The sequence below is a fragment of the Ambystoma mexicanum genome, chromosome 7q (assembly GCF_040938575.1).
Source record: "Ambystoma mexicanum isolate Mex_15411 chromosome 7q, UKY_AmexF1_1, whole genome shotgun sequence".
In the NCBI taxonomy this organism is placed as follows: Eukaryota; Metazoa; Chordata; class Amphibia; order Caudata; family Ambystomatidae; genus Ambystoma; species Ambystoma mexicanum.
Window position 1 is genome coordinate 631,695,832 of NC_090941.1, and position 20,694 is coordinate 631,716,525.

General features: G+C 44.2%; 1 protein-coding gene across 7 annotated transcripts in view; it reads right to left on the reverse strand.

Moving 5' to 3' along the window:
* Positions 1 to 20,694, reverse strand: part of FRY (FRY microtubule binding protein) — a 1,191,674-nt gene that overhangs the window by 362,437 nt on the left and 808,543 nt on the right. For all 7 annotated transcript variants that reach the window (XM_069639765.1, XM_069639761.1, XM_069639760.1 and 4 more), the window contains exons 33-36: positions 19,417 to 19,563; positions 16,263 to 16,431; positions 2,891 to 2,981; positions 174 to 256 (exon numbers count right to left, since the gene is read on the reverse strand). In XM_069639765.1, the coding sequence (XP_069495866.1) occupies positions 174 to 256; positions 2,891 to 2,981; positions 16,263 to 16,431; positions 19,417 to 19,563 (490 nt within the window). The remainder of the gene's footprint in view (positions 1 to 173; positions 257 to 2,890; positions 2,982 to 16,262; positions 16,432 to 19,416; positions 19,564 to 20,694) is intronic.

Sequence of the window (20,694 nt, forward strand, 5' to 3'; positions counted from 1 at the left end):
CGTCCCCACCTCCATGATTCTTTTCAATGAGAAGGGTCTGGTATCCATTTAGCATAACCGGTCTTGCACTGCAATTCATGCTTTGCTGTTCGTTGGTTTTGAGTTTCACATTGAAAATCTGCATCAAAACACCACCCAAAAAAGAAAGTATTAGCGTGGTAACCGATACTCACTCTTGTCATCGTCGTAGGAACCGCCGGAACTATTACTGTACCTCGACTCAAGTCGGGAGTGCGCTCGGATTACATTGCTGAACCTTCAAACACAAGGACACTCTGTTAAAAGCCTGAATCACCATCCATTAATTATTAAACGTTCACCTTGCCTGCATAAATGAAGAAGCTATTGAGTTTCTCTGGTGGCAGACTGGATTTGTAAACACTTTGCATTCAGAAAGCATCCTTTCAAACACTCTATATTGGTAAGGAGAATTGGCCTGCCCCTCCCCAGCTGTTTCCCAGCATGCACACGCCACAATGTCTTGGCCATCCAGGCAGAGTGCTCGGTTAAGCGGTATCCAGTGATAAGGTCGCCTGGGAAAATGTGAAAATGTTGCCAAGGGGCCACATTTCCCCAAATGTGCACTCCCATGGAAATCAAGCACTTTTCCCCAAATATTCTAGGATTTGAAAAAGAATAGAACATTTTACCTGTCCTAGAATATGTGAGGGGAAGATTTTAGCGGAGCAGGGAAAAAAAGTCGCCAACTTGGCGAGGTTTTTCCCAGAGGACATTTTCACATATAACCGGTTCAGCAAGATTTCAAAAGAATGCAGGCACATGTCCTGTCCAGCCAGCTACCATATTTAGTAAAACGATAGAAACACATGTAAAAGCAAAGTTCAAGGTATTTAACGCTGCTTAGGCCAAAATATCTAAAAGGGGCACCTGGCAGCTCCCTGATCTGCCCACGTAATGAAGTATTTATGTATCTGAAGAATGATCAGGACAAGAACCCTTTTAATACTAGATCTATACTGTCCCTATATTTTCGACACCTGTCCAGAAGCCACCTCATTGAAAGAGACCTTGAAATCAGCTTCCGTCCTGATGAAGGCCGTTAAAATGAGAGCGTTGCTCAACCGCTCTGCATGCCGAAACACAGTTGTGTCAACAACTCTCGAAAATTGCAGGGTTTAATCATAACTCTCTCTAATTGACCAACCGATGTGGCATCTATTCGACCCTAAGAAGTTGATTATGGGTTGTTTTACATTCATATAAGTTTTATATGTGTTTTTGATAATGGTTATTGCTCGGTCCATGTAATGCACCACCATTTTTGTCCTGTGTAACATTCATCAATGTAGCATAAGTTTTGGTGATTTTACATCCTTTGCTGTTCTTTGTATACATGTGATATTTGGAATAAACAAGAGTGGGTCACTGTTTATCTGGGTTCGCCCTGATCATTCTTCACATAAAGTGCCTAGGCCTACTTTTCGGTCACTTGACAAAGGACCTCATTATGAATTTGGGCAGTAAATCTGCCGAGTTACTGCAAAATCGATCACCGTTATTGCCGTTCTGCCCCATAGGCATACCACAGTATTGCGAGTGGAAGTGTGTAAAACCACATTTTTGGAGTCCATATGATTTCAGGGGGAGGATTACCACAAGCAGTTATGCCAAAATTATTCAACCGATTTTAGGAGAAAAAGTGGAGGATTTAATCTCCAGCTTTTTCCTACCACTTTTCTTAAAAACTCAGAATTCGGCGGTTCAATACAAATGGCGGCAATGATGTTACCATCCCAAAAGAATGGCAGCAACAGAATTACTGCCACTTTTTGCCCACACAACTGAACATGCCCAAAGCATTTTTACTTTGAAATGTAATTAGGGTTGAGTTGCAATGTGTCTGGCAAACCCTTTCGTCCATTAATGGAGAACAAAATAAAAAAGAGCTTCCTTGACTGGAAACGTCTATATCACTGTGGTAAAATTATTGCTGCCTAACCTTCATACCACCCTACCGGATTAACATTTCATTGAAAGTTATTTTAGTTATCAGACATGTTGCTGCTTTAAATAGCCATGCAAAAACCTAATTTTTAAATAGTTCACAGTGTGTGACAATTGTTGCCCGGAATTGGTTCAGCTCACACGCCTTCAAATTACGAAGAAACGTATTTTAAAAATTGAATTTACACTGCAGAGAGATTGCAGGGAGATGTCGGGCCGGATACTTGGAAAAACAGTTGCATTTGAAAGGGACATATGAAGGGTTGAGAAGGGATGCACAAAGGGAGCTAGGCATGGAGGAAGCAGAGTGGCAGGGGAGCAGGGAATGGTTACATGATTAAACCACCCTTAAAAATGTATGCCTAAAATATGCCCCAAAGAAAACGCCTCTAGTAGGCCAAAGAAAGTATATACCATATTTGAAAAAGTGTAAACATTCATAGTAAGAAGCACTCTTAAAAATAAACGCTTTGGCGTATAAAAAATTATTTCTTTGTAAAAATGAAAACACTGGTCATACAATATTTCAGCAAGTAAGTTCTGTAGCATGGGCCGCTTGTCGTCTCTGTTTATGCTGCACGTTGCTTGGCGTGCACTATATCAACAGGTGTATACCCTTCAACAGGAAATGTGGAGGTGCGTTGCCCACCAAAGTGGTGAGATTTCTTCAAACATTACGGTTTGGCATAAGCGACCACGAGAATCCTGAAATCTGGCATAACTGAGCTCGTAAGCCTGGAGGTATCAGCATAGCAAAAATAAAGATCCACAGTATACTCCTACAGGAATTCATATTTCCCATCGCAGGAAGCCTTTGAAACGCTACATTTTTATTAACATTGATACAAATAACAGGAAAAAAAAGTTATTTGCAGTAAGCAGCCTGTCCTTTTTGTGTGTTGTATAAGGGGAGTAGTAGACACACCTTTCATCAGTATCCTTCATCAGTTTGCTTTCTTCTAGATCGGGGAAGCCATCTTGGCCCGCTACTACAGTGTTGCTGCTGGAGGTAGTTCCTAGAGGCAGAATAACAGAAATTAAAACATTAGAAGCCATGGAATACGCAACATGTGTATAACAGTCACACTGATGCCTGCAGGTGTGGTTTACTGTAAAAATAGAAACGAAAATACTTGATACACAATCAAGTACCACACCCAAGGCGATTTTATTAACCAGTGGAATGTTGGCCAGATTCAGATTGAAGCTTCCTTCACAGCCGCTATCCACACTTTTGCTCATACCCTCTCAAGAGGTGGAAGGTTGGCCTGGCCACTGCTCGCTTCCCTCTCCTCATATTTAGGAACATCCATTGGCAGTGACCCAGGGCTAGCCACTGAGGCGAAGGAGTACAAAAAAAACAGGAAAAAGGCGAAAGGGCAACTGTGCTGAAGGATAAGATGTCTTTGAAAGTGGGTATTGATGCAGGCTAGAAGTTCAGTGTTGTAAGTTGGAAAATTCCCTGCACACTTTCATTACATTAAATACAATATCCCCTGTGCAGAAAGGTTGGTCCAAGTTCACTGTGGCATTGGCTGGCTCATTCTTCTGATGCAAAAAAACAACAATAGGCTTGGGAACTCAATTTTCTAGAGTAAACTAAGAACATTTTCATTCTTGCATCATCTTACCATGATTTATCAGGATAGTCCGTGCTTTCTTTATTATTTGATGTAGATACTACTCCATCATAGCTACGGGGCAAAGTAGGAGTTTTTCCAAACACCCAGAATTGAATAAAGGTTTTGAAACTTGTAACTCTTGCGTCAGTGTCATACTTGTGATACTATGCCTCCCTTACAGCTCCCACATTTCAAACAGGGCCCACCGATCGCACCAAACAATTAAACCAAAGGTAGATATTTGTATAATTTTGGCTTATAGGTGCCATAGTAAGAATCTTGTGTAAAGTTGATGAAAGGGAGCCAGGTGGACACAGAAGAGGTATACCGACCTTCAGACTGGGCCATTATTTTTTCTGAGGCCAAAACCTCCCAAAGTGTACTCCACCACATGGCCAGGATGACTCCAATTGTGGGCAAAGGTAAGCTTGGCTGGCAAGAGGTGGAATGAGAGAAGTTTAGCTTTGTGGCCAGACAAAGGGTAGAGCCCATCACCACTGTCACCAGGAAGAATCAACAAAGGGTCCAAGGGGAGGGCAACTTGCAGTAGCTCCCTAATATGCGCAAGGACCTCTTTCCAATGCATCTGTGCCTTAGATCAACTCCACCACATGTGGAAATAAGTCCGTTTTTCTCAGCAGCCCCTCCAACAAGCCTCAGAATATGAAGAATTTATGTGGTGCAATCTATCTGGGGAATAGTACCAGCGATAGCATAACTTAAATTGATATTCTTTGTCCATAGTACATCTTGTGGTTGCGTTCCCATATACGTCGACATGAGTCCTCAGCAAAGGGGGAACTCAGATCCCTTTTCCAGGCCTGCATGTATGGCAATTTATCTTGAGTGGTAAACTGATCTAGTAAATTATAGAGCCCAGTAATCCTACTCCTAGTCTTGCCAGAAAGAAAAGTATGCTAAAATGCATTAAGTTCCCTTGTACCCGTCTGTCGGACTATAGGATGTGATATCCAATGGCGAATTTGCAAGTAACGGAAACCGGCCCCTTTCTTCTATTGTGAATGTATTCTTGCATTCCTCAAATGTATGTGGGGATCCGTTCCCATAAATATATGTCTGAGTTCTAAGGGACCTCCCACAACCCAAGCAGCAAATGGTTCTGGGGACAAACCAGGGGCAAAGTCTGGGTTACCAAGTACAGGTGAAAGCGGGTCAAGACTAACCAGGGTGCCCCATCATTAAGTAGCCAGGTCCCAACACGAGATTGTATGTAATGTAGAGGAAAGGAGAGGGGTACCAGGTCGTTTGGCATTAGCCAAAACAAACGGTAAGTGCCACAGAGAGACTGAAGAGGCTGCCTGTTCCATTTGAAACCAGATCGCAGTCTCTCCAGTTTGGCCCAAAGGAAAGATATGTGAAAGTTGCGAGGCTAGGTAATAGCGGTAGATGTCCGGGACCCCCAGACCTCCCAAGATCTCCCTACAGAGCAAGAACCTCTTTGCAATCCATGGTTTGCTATGCTGCCAAATAAACGCCAGGATTTTCTTTTGTAGCGCGTTTATTATGTGTGGGGACCATCATCGGGAGGGCAGTAAAGTGATAAATGAGTTTCAGAATAATATTAATTTTCACAGAAGTGATGTGCCCCAACCAGGAGGTGGTTTTCGTATTCCAACGGTTGCGGTCCGATATAAGGTGATCAAATAGCAAGGGGTAATTAAATGAATATAGCGACTTAAGTGTGCTAGGTATCCTGACCACTAGGTAGTCATTGTGATCTTGTCTCCATTGGACACAGGAAATGCCATGGAGCCTTGAGAAAGCAGTTGGTGTCAAATTGATAGCAGGACCTACCGACTTGGAACAATTAATGGTGAATCCAGAAACCAATCCAAAGCGCTCGAGTTCAGGGCCTGGATGAATCACCTACCTCATCAGCGAGAGTAGAACATTGTCCGCATACAGAGATGTTTTATGTATCTGTTGTCGAAACGGAATAGGATCAAACACGAATGGCAAACGGCTCCATCGAAAGCGGAAAGAGAAAGAGATAAAACAGCCTTGTCTTTTACCTCTGCAAATGTTAACGGGGAGGCCCGGCCATTGAGCAGCACACAGGTCTGTGGGGCAGAGTAAATAGCAAATATAGCCTGCTGCAATCTAGGGCCAGGCCCGACTGTTGAAGGACCTCAGTGAGGAAAATCCAAACAAGCCGGTCAAAAGCCTTGTGCGCATCAAGAGTTAACAGCCCCGCTGGAAGCGCCAGCTTGTTTACTAGGTCTACCAGATTTAGAGTTTTTCTAATGTTATCGTGGTTAGAGCCCTGTTGAATAAAGCCATTCTTGCACGGGTGGTTCAGAATTGGAAGGCCCGTCATAAGCCGAGAGGAAAGAATTTTCGAATATATTTTAGCGTTATTGTTCATGAGCGTGACTGGCCGGTAGGAGTCCAATGATATGGGGCCTTTATATGGCTTTAAGATCAGTATCGTCGCAGTCTCAAGCAAAGTGAAGTGGAAGTGCCAATTTCTAGGAATGAATTAAACAATCTGGTCAGGTGGGGAGAGAGTAAATCACAGTACAATTTATAGAACTCCGAAGTAAAGCCATCAGGGCCTGGAGTGGAGTTTCTAAGGGACTTTATTGCTAAAGTAACGTCAAGTGATATTGCTTGTTCCATTCGATTAATATTGGCTAAAGGCAAAGTCGGGAAGACAGCTGGGGCCAGGTAATCTCGCAGTACATCCAGGTCTGCAGGAACAGCCTGAGCTGTCGCTGCATATTTATGGGCCCATCAGTGAGGAGAAGTGTGTTTGTGTCGTCAAGCAGGGCCTGAGTATTGTTCTGAGATTTATGCTGGGCTAATTTGCAAACTAGAATTTTGTTAGCCTCGTTTCCCCTTGTTTAATAATATTGTTTAGTCTTAAGTATAGTTCGGGGGATATGTTCGGCAAAGTGAGCATTGAGCCTGGCCCTAGCAATCATCAGTGGTCTATGTGATTTAAGGGAGCAATAGAGTTTGTGCAGATTCTCCCTAAGTCTCACCCCAGCCTCCAAGTCGCTCCGTATCCTGGATCTATTGCTGGAATAAGATGCAGCGATACTTATAGACTCCCGTGACACCTGATTTAATGGAGTCCCAAACTGTGCTAAGGGAAATGTCACCAGTAAGGGTATCATAAAAGTAAGCGATAAGGCACTCTCCTATTTTGTGACTAATAATCTCATCTTTGAGCAAAGGATTAAAAAACTTCCAAAATGGCAAAGTAGGAGGCGAGAGACGAACGACAGAGAGCAGGAGAACAGGGCATGATCGGATAGAGTGACAACATGAATTTCACTTTCCAGGATATAGGGCACTACTGAAGAGGAAACCAAAAGGGCATCAATCCACGAGTATCCCAAGTGAACATGTGAGCAATGCGTGTAATCCCTCCGGGTCAGGTTACGCAGGCGCCAAATATCTATAAACCGAAGCTTGCGCAAGTGTTCCATTAGAGCCAAGGAATTCCTAAAATCAACTTGTGTGGCCGGAAGAGTTTTGTCCACATTTGGATCAGGCGTGACATTAAGGCCTCCCGCCCGAATAATTAAAGATACTTCAGCAAAGGAGAGGAATTTAGTTTGGAGGTCGTGTAAGAACTGATCTTGCCGATCATTAGGAGCATAGGCCGAAACAAAAGTGAAAGTGTGCCCGAAGTACAGTCCCTTGACACCCCCCCCCCACCCCCAGTATCTTCCATTTGGATCATGCAGGACTCCTGGCTTAGTAAAAAGGATTGATTTTGCAAATAAGATAGCTACGCCCCTCTTCTTAGACCCACTAGTAGCAAAAAACTAATGGAAAGTACAGGTGTTGGAGTCTCTTTTCATCAACTCGTAGAAGGTGTGTTTCCTGCAGAAATGGCACAGGTGGGGAAAAACCCAGGAGCCTAGAAAGGACAGATTTGCACTTGATCAGTGTATTCAGCCCCTGAACATTCCATGTGAACATATGTAGTGCTGGGTCCTGTGTAGGTTTAGGGTCGCTAGCCAGTGACATTGGGTTGCAGTGCTATCAAGCCATGTGCGATCATAGTTGCCAAATATGAAGTGCTTTATATGCCATCGCTGTTTTCTGTGTCCCTCCCCCCACTCCTCTCCCACCCAAAATTAGAGAAATCCTCCCCTCAAACAAATATAACCCACAAATGCCAAGTCAATAGGCGACCAAAGCAACTACGTGGCAACATGCCAAGGGGGAGAACCCGATAACTGTTTTGAAACATTAACACGTAAGAGAATACACAATAAGAACTGGAGAGCCAAATGTTCAGGAACTCAGGGGACCAACCAACATACAAGAAGAAATAGTCGTCTGTGGCGACCAGAGCCAAGGCCTGGCCAGAAGGCAGGGAGACAAGCCAGCTATTAGGAGCAGTGAGAGAGTCAGCTTAGTGGGTTCAAATCCGTCTTCAACCTCTCCCAACCTGGAACCTGGTGAACCGGAGGATGCAGAGTCTGGGGCGGGTGGGTCCGCAACAGCCGATGAGTCTCCCGAGTCCAGGGACAAGAGTGGTTCCACTTCCTTCATGGTAGAGATCGACCAGGACCTGTTCTGTTTTGGTAGGAAAAATGGAAATTCGTTGGGAAACACAACCTGTAGCGAATATTCATTTCGCGAGGCCATTCCGCCAGCGGGTTAAGTGATTTGCGTTTAAATAGATTCACTCCCACCAGGTCTAAGGAGAGGGTTGAACCTCGACAGTGAATCTCTTCCAGCTGCCGGAACTTGGCTAGGATCCTTTCCTTCATTTTGTAGAAGTGTACTCTGGTAAATACGCCCAGGATGTAATTCTGTCGCTCTGGACCCAGCAAACAGACACAATGAGTATGATCCACTCAATAGGTTCAGGAGAGTGTCAAGATATGGAGGAAAAGGTTTGAGATGTCATTTTCTTCAAGGTCACTATCCGACATGTCTGTTGGGACCCCCTCCCTGACTCGAATGTTATTTCAACAAGAGCGGTTCTCCGCATCCTTGTATTTGCCTCCAAGGAAGGAGACCATGCCCTTGACGGCTTCTATGCGTTGGGTACACTCGCTTGTCTCATAGGATTGCTCACACAAGTTGGTTTCCACTTCATCCACCCTTCGTTCAGCTTTGTCTAAGTGTTTATCAATTGTAGCTATTTTCACTGCCATCTCCGTGGGGCTGCGCTGAATGTCGTTGCGGATCCCGGTATTCCATTGTAGAAGGTCTCCCTTTGTGGCCAGCTGCGAAGCTGAATTTGAGGTGCCCTCGCCGTGGATCTGAGCTACTGCCGAGATCTCCTTTTTGCCACAGTCTTGGATCTGAAGAAGGGATGCTATGTCTGCTGATTTCAAAAGGTTTCCTCCGACTTAGCCATGAGATCTGGGTTAATGATTTAGTCCTACAGGGAATGGCTTTAATGCAGGCAGGCTGTCACTTCAAAATGGGAGCCGGGGCGTATGTGTCGGTGCCAATGGCTAACCACAGCCAAAAGCTGAACTCTGGTAGGTTATATGCCACTATAGAGCAGCAGTAAAACAAGTGTCATAGTTCAAAGGAAGGCAGCAGTGGACGATCATGTGGGCTACCCAAGGTGAGTAATGTGTCACAGCTGCACTCCGAAGCACTCCACAAAGGTTACGAAGGACAGTCTCGGGGCCTCAAAGAAAAGCAGCAGCAGAGTGAAATTGGGGAAGCTGGCAAAGAGGAGATCCAAGGAAAGTATATAGTATGAAGTGTATTCCCCAGAGCAATCAAACTCAGAGTAATGGGAAAGCACAAGATCTTCCAGCACCAAGAGTCAATGCAATGCCCCCTTTCAGCAGAGGTCAGGGCCTTAAAGAGCACCAAATGAGGCCCAGCAGCTCACCCGTATGAATCCCCCAGCCCAGGAGAAAAGGGGCAGGTGCCGAGTCCCTCGGGTCAAGTGCCGCAGCGAAGCACCATCAGAGCTCAGATGTAGGGCCTCCCCTCACCTGGATCTAGCTGTAGCATCCATCATGGAGAAGTGGAGGGGGGATGATTGCGTCCTCTCTCATTCGCTGCAGCTGCTCCTCAGCGTGGCAAGCACAAACCATGCCATTTTTGCAGCAGTAATTGTGTCCCAGCCAGGGAGAGAAGATGGAGCTACAGCCCGCTTCAGGGCTGCAACTCTAATGTGGCCCACTCGGGCCCAGGCCGCGGCTCTTTAAGCCGCAGAAGATAAAGGTGAGCCAAGCAGTACGGATCCTGCAGCAGGGATCCCGCATCGGGATAACGATGAGGCAGCAATCGGGGGAGGGATCTCAAACGCCTATGGAAGCAGATCGCTCCCACACAGCAAGCCGCATGACACTGGTTGAGAGGGCCATGTGGACTTAACACACACACACACACCCACCCTGCACAGAGGCAGCCTCGAAGGCCCCATTGGCAGGAGCCCGATCAGATGTGAACACCGGGCTCAAAGCAGGACGGGTGGGTCCGGTGGGTCTCCGAGCATTCCAACATCAATGCCCACTATGTGAAGGCTCAGCGAACGTGATCACAGCTTTTCCTGGGCATTATTCTCTCCGTCAAGGTAGGAGGCATTCAGGCGGCCATCTTGATTGCTAGCGTGCCAGGCCATACCCCGAACTTCCTCCTTCTAAAGGATCTACTATGATAATTGTCACCATCAACCTGTTTCTCCAGGATTGCACATTTCACTCCTCTGTCCAAATTGCTCTCGGTTAGGTAAGATTTTAACTTTAGGGCTAAATCTCCCTCTCACCTGTGAGAACATCATGAACTTTTTGCTGGACTGGTGGATAATTTTTCTCTATACCTCAGTGAGTGTGAACCTTTTACCACTCTCACAGAGTCTTTTACTCTTTTTATGAGTGTCATTTTTAAGACTCTCCATATTGTACTTTTAATTTTATTCCTTTGGACACCTTTTTGGCATATACCTTTTTATTGTTACAGGATTGTCCTTTCGGCTCCCCTTTAACTTTCTCTGGCTAACTCTGTGAGAACTACAGTTTCCAAGGGTATAAAAGATTTTTCTATCCATTCTACATTTTGTTAGGCGAAAACCAGCACACCCCACCTTATGTGGAGTGCTGGGGAGATACAGCGCTAGTGAGAAAGGGGATACATTGTAACAATTCTTTTACAGGGACAAGCTTACCTTCAATGGCTGGGGACAGTGAACCTTTTTACAAATTCAGTGCACCTTTTCGGCGGGGTGTTTCCACAGCTGTGGTAAATGCACCCGGGGTGCCGATTTTACCAAAACAGCCTCACCATTTTTGTGCTTCTTGTCCCTTCTTGGTTCTTCCCCTGCTCTCCAGGGCGGGAAAGTCCTTTGCATTTGTTTTATCTTCGACGGTAGACCTTGGTCAAGTTCGCCCAGGCTCCAGATTGTCTGTGAAGGAAGGAAGAGAGGGTGGAGTCCAAAACTCTGTACCCCTTTGTCTTCCAGCTTGACTGCAAGAATCCAGCTCCAACCCCCAGGTTTGAATGTTGCACGCAAAAAAGTCAGATCCTGAAAGCTGAATAAGTAGTCAACCGCTGGAGCTGAAACCGAAACCGTAGAGGAAGATGAAGAAAATACGGCTGTAGCGATATCCAGCAACCAAAGAGCCTGCTGTGTAACTGGAGCTTGCCGTTACCTTTACTTCCCATGACGACCTAGAGCCTGGTGATATCCACCAAACTTAAGACCACCTGCATTTTGAGCCATCCCACGTAGTGCTGCAACCTTGCGGGCTGCAATACTCCAATACCCTGGGACCTCGAGCCATCGGGCGGTGTGCAGTCTTCTGAATCGAGCTGAAACTTTGGTGGCACCATGCTGGATCTACAGAGACACGATTTGAGCCCTTGGAGTGTCCTCACCAGAGTGCTGGACCAGATTAGAAACGAGAATCTGACAAGCGATATTCAGTCTTCTCCTTGCCTCTGAAAAGGGTGCCAAAGAGAGCCTCATCCACCCACGAAGAAACTCTTGACTTTTTCTGCAATTGAACCCTATCTCACCCTGCTTACAGTTGGCTCCCAGACCACTAGGGTCCCTCTTCTGCCTCCGACAGAACTCGTGCAATAGACAAGGGAAGGACTGCATAAGAAAAGGATTCTGCCTTGAAAAGTATAACACATTTTTAAAAGTTACTTGTGAAAGAGTTGGTTGGTAACTGCCCCTCTGAGAGTGAGCAGTTACAAAAGTTCTTACATACCTCAAATGTGTCTGCCATTCTGAAAATGATATGCAAGGTTATTTTACTCATTTGGAATTGGTTATTGCCGCTTTCCCAAAAGTAATGCTGTTGGCTTCACTTACGATTTCTTTCAGAACATTAGTGTATAAGTTTACTAACTGCGTCTTGCTTCCCCGGACTTGCTGTATACCCTGTCTAGAATAAGTCTACCTTGGGTTTTACTTAGCTTGAATAGCTGTGTGCAATTTTTAATAAGTGTATTGTAGGTTGTACTTACCTTGGTCTGTCTTGTGCCATCCTAAACTAAGTTAGAGAGTTATTGCTTACCTCAGTCTGTGTTCCATTGAACTGAAAAGCAACTTTAACAGTATATTACACCCTTACGTTTCACCTGCCTAGAATAGCTGTGTGCCATTCTTAAAAAGTGTCCTTTAAGTGTAGCTGACCTTGGTCTGCCTGGTGCAATCCGAAATTAGTGTACAAAGTTATTGCTTACCTTAGTCTGTGTTCCACTGATGTGAAAAGCAACTAATTGTATATTACACCAAAATGTCTTACTCACCTGGTATAACTAGTTATAGGTTTTTACTGTTCCTTGAATCTGTGTTCCACTAGTCAGAAAGGTATCCTGATAACGGGGTTGGTTTACTAAGTGATTCCTTAACGGAGCGTCGCTGCATGACTGATAGGGTCTACTACCATTGATTTACTGTAAGGTAATCTGAAAGTACCGTCATTTATTTTGTGGGTTTGTTCTGGGTACAACTTCTTATGCCGGCGACCCCAATGTACCACCTGTTGGTATGGTGTCGCTTTGGTGTGGTGGTTCTAGGAAGGACCAATCCCCCCCCCCCTCCTTGGTTTCTATGCAAAGTCTGTGAAACACACCATAGCTGCGCCACCATCTGAAAGTAACTTATGGTTTTACTCCCCATTAATAGGTGTGGCCTATTCTAAATGTGTATGATATGGTCTGACTTCCCTAGAATTACTGTTAGTTATTCTGAAGCAGGAGCATGCTTTGGTCTGCGTACCTTCAAGCATTGTGCTGTGTTTTTATAATGTGTTTATCACAGTGACAAAGTACTTACCCCAAGACGTAACTTGGCCTAACTCTATTCATAGTACACCATTATATTTTTAAAATAATACTTCTGGTTTAAGTGGTTCTGTTGAACCCTTGATATACTACAAGTTCTCTGCACCTTCCTACAGTTCTCTCTCCCGTCTAAAATAAGTCACCTTATGCCTGCCAAACCTTTGCCTAGATATTTTGGACCTTTCACCATTCAACAAACCATAAATCCTGCAGCCTTTTGCCTATTACTGCCTCCTTCTTGGACATGAATACATCCGGTATTCCACATTTCTCTTCTTAAGCCTTTTTTATCTTCATCTACAAGACAAGTGCCTACTACGCCTCCAGTGTTATCAACAGAACAACAAATGAAATATGGGGTGTCTCGTATTTGTGATTTCAAATACCACTGTGGATGTCTTCATTACTTGGTCGAATGGAAAGGCTATCCACCCAGTGAAACATCCTGGGAACCTCAATGTAATATTCATGCTCCAAGACTACTGTGTCGCTTTCATAGAATACACCTTGGTAAACCTGGAGGTACTGGCTTTCAAAGGGGGCATACTGTTCTGTGCCAGAGACCTTGGTTACTATGGTCTTCCTGGCACATGTCTCATTGTTTGCTACGTTACACTGTGGCTTCAAACATGGTTCCATTTGCGGCACATTCAACCTATTGTTGCCGGCCTAGTTTATTTAAGTGGCCATCTTGGATGCCTCCTCACTTCCGGGTACCACATACATCGATCGGCGGTGGAGACAAACACATTGCGTCTCAACACTAGGTATGTGATTGCCTAGATCAGCGCTCCCTTTGCTTCCTATTTACTCGCTCAGCTTTTGCCGGTTTCCTTACCACGTTCCGTGTGTAGCAGTGCTTTCCTTCTTGCCACTTGCTTTTCTTCATTCCTGGCTGTTGCTACTTGCTGCCTCTACATACATTCAGTGTTTGCTAATATTAATACCGAAACCTTTGCTACTTCTAAATCGTTTGCCTAATTACTCCTTTGCTGCTAATACACTTACTGGAACCACTGGCCTCTAAGTGCCCGAATATGGATAAAATTCTACAGCATACAGATTGATTACACATTGTTTTCCCGCGTTCTTCACTGTATTGGAGCATTCAAATAGAACACATACCGTTTTTTTCCCTTTGTTAAGGGTTTTTCCTGCTCTCTAATCAGGCAACAGCTATGGGGTTATTCTGCCTGTTTTCAGACTGGCTTCAGGAGAAGCTCGCCCCTTATCTCCGGGATACAAAGACCAACAGAACCCATCGGAGGACACCCTCTCCATCAACCTCGACATGCAGGAATTCTCAGGTGAGCACAAAACCTTACAGGTGGTTACAGGAGCCAAGGAGGAGGAGGATGTGGTGGTGGTGACAAGAGCCAAGGAGGAGGAGGAGGTGGTGGTGACAGGAGCCGAGGAGGAGGAGGAGGAGGTGGTGAGAGGAGCCAAGGAGGAGGAGGAGGAGGTGGTGAGAGGCGCCAAGGAGGAGGAGGTTGTGAGAGGCGCCAAGGAGGAGGAGGAGGAGGTGAGAGGCGCCGAGAAGGAGGAGGTAGTGGTGGTGAGAGGAGCCAAGGAGGAGGTGGGGGAGTCGAGAAGGAGGGGGTGGACAAGCCAGCCCTTAATTTAGTGGTACACATATAAGATACGCTTAAATAGCCTGTTCTTCAGGAGTGTCTGCAATCATGTTTTAGATCACTGTGCCTTATCGAAGGGAAAACGATCCATTTGTAGATCAGCCTGGTCCCAATCAAAAGGACAGTCCTGCACCAAAAAGATGTTCAGTTCTCCTCTGAACAAGAGTACAAACAGCAATCCCGGACCCGTATATCTGCCTTGTTGGGCATCATCAGTGAGATGAAGATGCATGTCTCTAGGCACAGAGAGCAAGGGGTCTACGTCTGGAGTATACTTAAAAAATTAGGGTAAAATACCATGTCCTTCTAAAGTAACTAAAATATGAGAGCTGCTCCATGCAGGAGGAACACACAGCTTAAATAGCCTGCTCTGTGGAAGGTGCACAGTCAGGAGTGACTACGAACACTTTTAACTGGTTGATAATACACAACATAACTATTCCATGCTTGGGCATCTTCCCTAAAATCAACTAATCTCCATGGGCCCTTCAACGAACACTCTTTGTGGGATCCCTGCAGAGATTTACATGCTAATTGTTTATGCACAAATACATTTTTTCCTTTGGATAATAAGTTGACTAAAAATACAAATGGAAGCACGAAGACTGCAGTAAAAGCTTTGCTTATACAGCATCATCGATTTTCCAATGACGCTGGAAAACAAATATGCAGACTAAGCGAATGTCGGTATAAGAATAGCTTTTCTGCTGTTTTGAAGTGCAGGCCTCAGTGTTTCATATTGGTCTCCAATATTGGTCTCCAACGCATCCTACCAAGTGTTTTGGTTGGGACGGGAGCTCAGACAGTGTGTGATGTTAAGAATGGTTGTTTCATAGCCAAAGAATCTCGAGACGAACAAGTGGCAAGACATGGATGGGTTCATTAAACATTACATTCTCAATCCATAATGTAATAATCCTTAAACTGACATGTTAAGCAGTCAGGGAGTGCCAAAATATGTGTACTGAATTCTGTCTGACTTTTGCACTCAAGGTATATAACTGGCAGGCTGTTAAATACACTGCAAAGAGTTTACCACATGCGTAGGAGGACCTCTACCTCTGGAGGTGGTTGCAGTTATACTGTATTAGCCAAATAATAGAGATTTCAGTGGAGCTGGTGGGAGATATATATCTTTCCCCCTTTTCATACACTTTTATATGGGTTTCATTAACCCATGCAGATAGACCAGGTATATTTCATTGTGGGATGCAGCATCTTACAATTAGAAAGGTTTATTCATAATGTCAACTTTAGCATCTCAGTTGGTTGACAAGGATTGCACATCTCCTACTCTGAGATATAGAGAACGTGCCCTCTGAGCGTACAGTGGGTATTTCAGTAATGTATAATAATACAAATGCAAACATTTTCTTACAAAAGGCATTGGTTAAAATGTGTTAAGGTAGAAACTCAATGACTGTTCAAAATGGAAGGGAGTGGAGAATTGAGAGGTATCAAAAACCAATTTGAGAATTGTATGCATAAGTCATGCCGACTGTGCACTCCGCTGAACCGGGATACATGCAGTCACAAACTGAAAGCATTTTTGGTTATTTAGCTAAATAAAAATAAATTGAAACAAAACAAGTCTAATACCTAGAGAGTTCCGAGACAAGCATGCAAATAGTAAACTGTGTCGATTGCTGAGCCCTAAATTGGAAGGCTCTCATAAGTTTTTAATCAATTAGCTTTACTGCTGCTTGGCCCTGTAAGAGATTCTACTGCAGCACTATAGAAAACATTTTAGCATCACATAAATTGAAGGTACTAAGTTAATTTAATGGCATACCCGATGCAGCAGCAGATCCCTTGTTGCTGGAGGCGAAGCGGTAGAAAGGTGGGTTATCACAGTGCTGAACAATAGGATTTACAGGATCTGTCTGCTGCAACTCAAACAAGAGTTCTTCCATGGTCTGGATGGTGTTGTTCCGGCACAAATATATTGCAACCTTTTTTATCTATGAGAAAGAACAACATTATTGAGAACTATCATGCCACCTGTGTGTACAAATATCAACATGGTTAGGCTAGCAACACATCTTTATTTCACTGTAGCATGTATTTGTATTGGGGCAACAAGGAGGCCTTCGACAAGAAGCTATGTACAAAGACCCATATGGATGGCTGGGCATTCTCTTGTCTGGATACCTTGCATTAGTTCAAGAGTTAGTGGCAGCACCAAGCACAATATGCAAATGAAGAAGAAAACATTTAACTGCACACGAAATAGCAGAAAAAGTTATGGATGAAGCACTAATGTCTTATCATTTTGCCAAGGCACAGCTTGTTCAAACACACCAGTCCTTCTGTAAGTGACAGATAACTACAAAACTGACTTCAGGTCAAATGTAAACAAAATGTTCTGGCCTACTGTTTCTGCTGATAACATCAATGGCATCATTATCTATTAGGATGGGATTGGCTAAAAAGCAAACAAGTGTGGGGCTTAGCCTTTGAAAGCCAACTGTTTGAGAAAGTAGAGTGGTGTTCCAGAAATGCCACCAGCCGCTGTGACACTGTGAACTCTGAGGGACAAGCGCCCAGAGAATAATGCTGACCCACAAGATCTGAACCTGCCTGGGTAAGGAGGCTAGCGGAAAATTTGACAATTAGGCCAAGGCAGCAGTTCTAGTCTTTGGGCCTAAAATTGGCACTTTACTAATTACTCTAAATTCTGGTCCCCTCGCCCCAACTTTATATAACAGATCACAGCAGTTCTTCATTCTGATAAAATCGGTATACTCCACAACCTGCACATTAATCTTAACAGCAACAATCTCAAATCAGTCATTCCCAGAAGTCTTGGCACTTGGCAACTTCCTACAAAGGGAGGGGGAGGGGAGAATACCCACTTCCACTTCAAGGGCATATCGTAAATTATCTTGAGGAATAAACGCCAACAAAAAGAAAAAGTCCTTTTACATTCAGTCCATGAGCCAGTGGGGTTTAGGGATCGAGATCAGCATCCTGAATGGAGGAAAGATATGATTTGAAGGGTTCCCATATGTCCTTAGGGCAGTGATGCGACCCAATCATGGTGCAGTATGTGGTTTCCATATTGCAACACCATATTAAGTGTTTAAACCACATTTTAGCATTAGGGGAACATGTTCTATTCCTATATTTTGTATACATCATTTGGCAATAATTAGGACCATCAACAGGATCTTGCAGAGATTCTTTGTCACAAATTCTGTTTTTTATGCTTCAATAATTAGGAGGCAGTGCAGAATTACAAAGCTGCAAACAACTTTCAGATGCCTTCACCTTTAAACAGTAAATTACTCATGGGGCTAAAAACTGGCACTTTGCCAATTTATTTTTCACAATTCTACTTTGACTGTTCCAATATTTTGGGGGCTGAAATAAGCAGTTTTTTTGACCAATTATTCTGAAATGTATTTTTGATCGATGGCTGTAGATAGCTTTTAGGTACTTAGTTAACTGCCTATAGAAACAGCAGACATGTTGAGAGTCTTAAAACACTTTCCACCTAATGGGCTATCCAGAGGTTGGTCTGTATAATCTCACCTGCCCCCTGATTTGCCAATCCACAGCATCACAATTGGGAGTGCGATTTTAGGTTTTACTGGGTTGTTGGTAATTTTAACATTTTAGATAAGTAAGATGCTGGGTATCTACTCCACTACCTTATTACATTAGGAACTGCATATCGCTTTAATATTCTATGTTTTAATGCTCCTATACTACCTCTACAAGAGAATATGCATGCATTCTAAACAAGAGAGTGACAGAATTATTAATATGTTTCTGTTTAGAAGTATAAAAGACATACATTACAAGTGCACACACTTGATGGTTTAATTGTACAATTGCGTAGGGAAGATATTGATAGCATCTAATATTTATCACACACACATTGATACATAGATTCAGCCAGAAAGTAGAGCCACCACAATATTGCTATCCAATAGTAAGGCATTTCGGTGCTCAAGGCTAGTAGTTTCTATTGCACTAAGGAGATCCATCTTTCTCCAGAGCCTTGCTTCAGTTACAGCACTGGTTGCTGCCATACAACCTGGCACACCCCCAGGAGGACAGTAAGACGCCCTCTGAGGTAGAGGTTGGTCTCTGGCATGCAAGGTATCTTGTAAATAAATGAAACAATGATGAACAGTAAAGGAGTCTAATCACACGATTACCTTTGGGACATCCAATCCCTTCTCGGTCTATTTTACACTGCTTTAGCTCTGACTAAAGCTAAAGCACTCCTCAGCCATACTCCAAAATCATCTTTCCCTCATGATTGTCACCTATTCTGTCCAATTAGGACTGTCAGATGTTGACTGACATTCCCAAACAGGGCATATGCAAGTATTTACATCAGTCCAGACAAAGGAAAATTCTGCTAATACCACAACACACGCAGCATAGGTGCAACCATTTCTTCTTGTAGAGGCTACTTAGTGTCCCCTGCTAGTGGTGACCTAGACCACCTCCATTTCTTACGTTGTTCAAGAAGCAGCTGCAGTGTTTTACTAATAATCACAGGCACACAACTGATGTTCTCGCTCATTAAACTATGTTCTGTAAATATATGAAAATGACCAGCCATGGAAGAGTCCATTCTAGTTCACAAGACGACCTGTGGAACATTGAAGTATAGCGACCTTTTACTTATTGTGGATGGGGAGAGGCACATGCCTATTCAGTTTTGTTCCCAGTGCAAGAGTCTTCCACCAGCCTCAGCTGTGTTTATACATAATACACAAACATTCTCCAGATGCAGCCACAGGCGCGTTGCCCCTGTTGGATGAGCAAACTTCCAGTCAGTCACTTTAACATTACAGAAAGCAATGACATCAAGTAGATCAAATTTCTGGATCTATTTCAATGTTTTTTGCATTTATTTTATCATCCAAAACAGGAGCCAAGCCATTTTAACAGTTGCACTTCACTTTTTAAGATGTGGTTGTACTTACATAAGGCAAAAGCAGTGTATCGCTGCTCACCCCACAGAGGCTAAATAGAAACTGTAGTGTTATTCTGAGGTTGTTGCTCCACTTCTCGTTGTTCGCCAAGGCATTCCACGCATTCTCCACCTCTGGTCCTGGGACCTCATCTCCATACTACAAAAAAAAAAAAAAGGTCAGTACAAAAATACTGGGACATTATATCATTGCTGGTCAGCTTGGGGGCTTTGGCCCGTGACAACGCACCTTTCCAAAAGTCTGTGGTCTGATTTCAGAAAGATGTGTGTGTCCGAAATGAGGGCTATCGTTGGTACAGTGTGATATAAGAAAGACGAACCGAGCAAAAGGGATATCATTGGAGATTCTCCAGTGATAGCTATGAAAGAGGCAAGAAATACCTACTGGTGCTAACAGGGGAGCAAAACAGTCTTTAACTGAAAATTCCATTAAGTCTATACTGGCTTCCTGTGAACTTTCTATTGAAATAAGGAACTTGAAACAACGTTTTTTTAAACACCAGGGACTGGCGGGTGAGAGGTTTGCAGTCAAACTCTGCTTGTTGTTAGCCATTTTTGGCTGGATCATGTAGGATGCCACATATTGGAAAGTGAGGTCCTAAATTTATTGTGGGCTAAAGAGGCAGCCATTACTTATACCTGGCACTTCTTGCCCACCGCATTGCCGCTCTCTGCCCCACGTTTCAGTGCTATGTGGATGACTCAGCTCATTTTCAGGCTCCCTTCAGCCACCTCTTCTTCTCTCATCTCTGACTGTCTGCTGTCCAGGAGTTATGTGCCGCCAATGATCTCTGCCTTAATGCCAGTAAGACTGAGATTCTCTTCATCAGCACACCCACTCCCTCCTTTCCTGTCTCCCTCTGGCCGGCCTCTCTTGGCCCTCTTCCTGCTCCCACCTGTGAGGCTAAAACCCTTGGGTTCATCTTTGACTCCACACTCTCCTAACATCTCGGACATCTATAAGAAGTCACACTACCAGCTGCACCTCCTCAGAGGTATTCTTCCTTTCCTCTCCTTCCCCCAGAAGCTCCATGTCTCCAGAGCTCTGGTTCTCTCTAGGCTGGACTACTGCAACAGCCTCTTTCTAAATCTTCCTGCCTCTGCTCTCCGCCCTCTGAAACTCATCCAAAACAGGACTGCGAGACTTGGCCTTGGCCTCAAGCCTAGGGATCGTATCTCTCCAGGACTGAAGTCTCTGCACTGGCTCACAGTGGCTGTGAGGATTAAGTTCAAAACCCTCTGCATTGTTCACAAGGACTTCTGGGGCCTG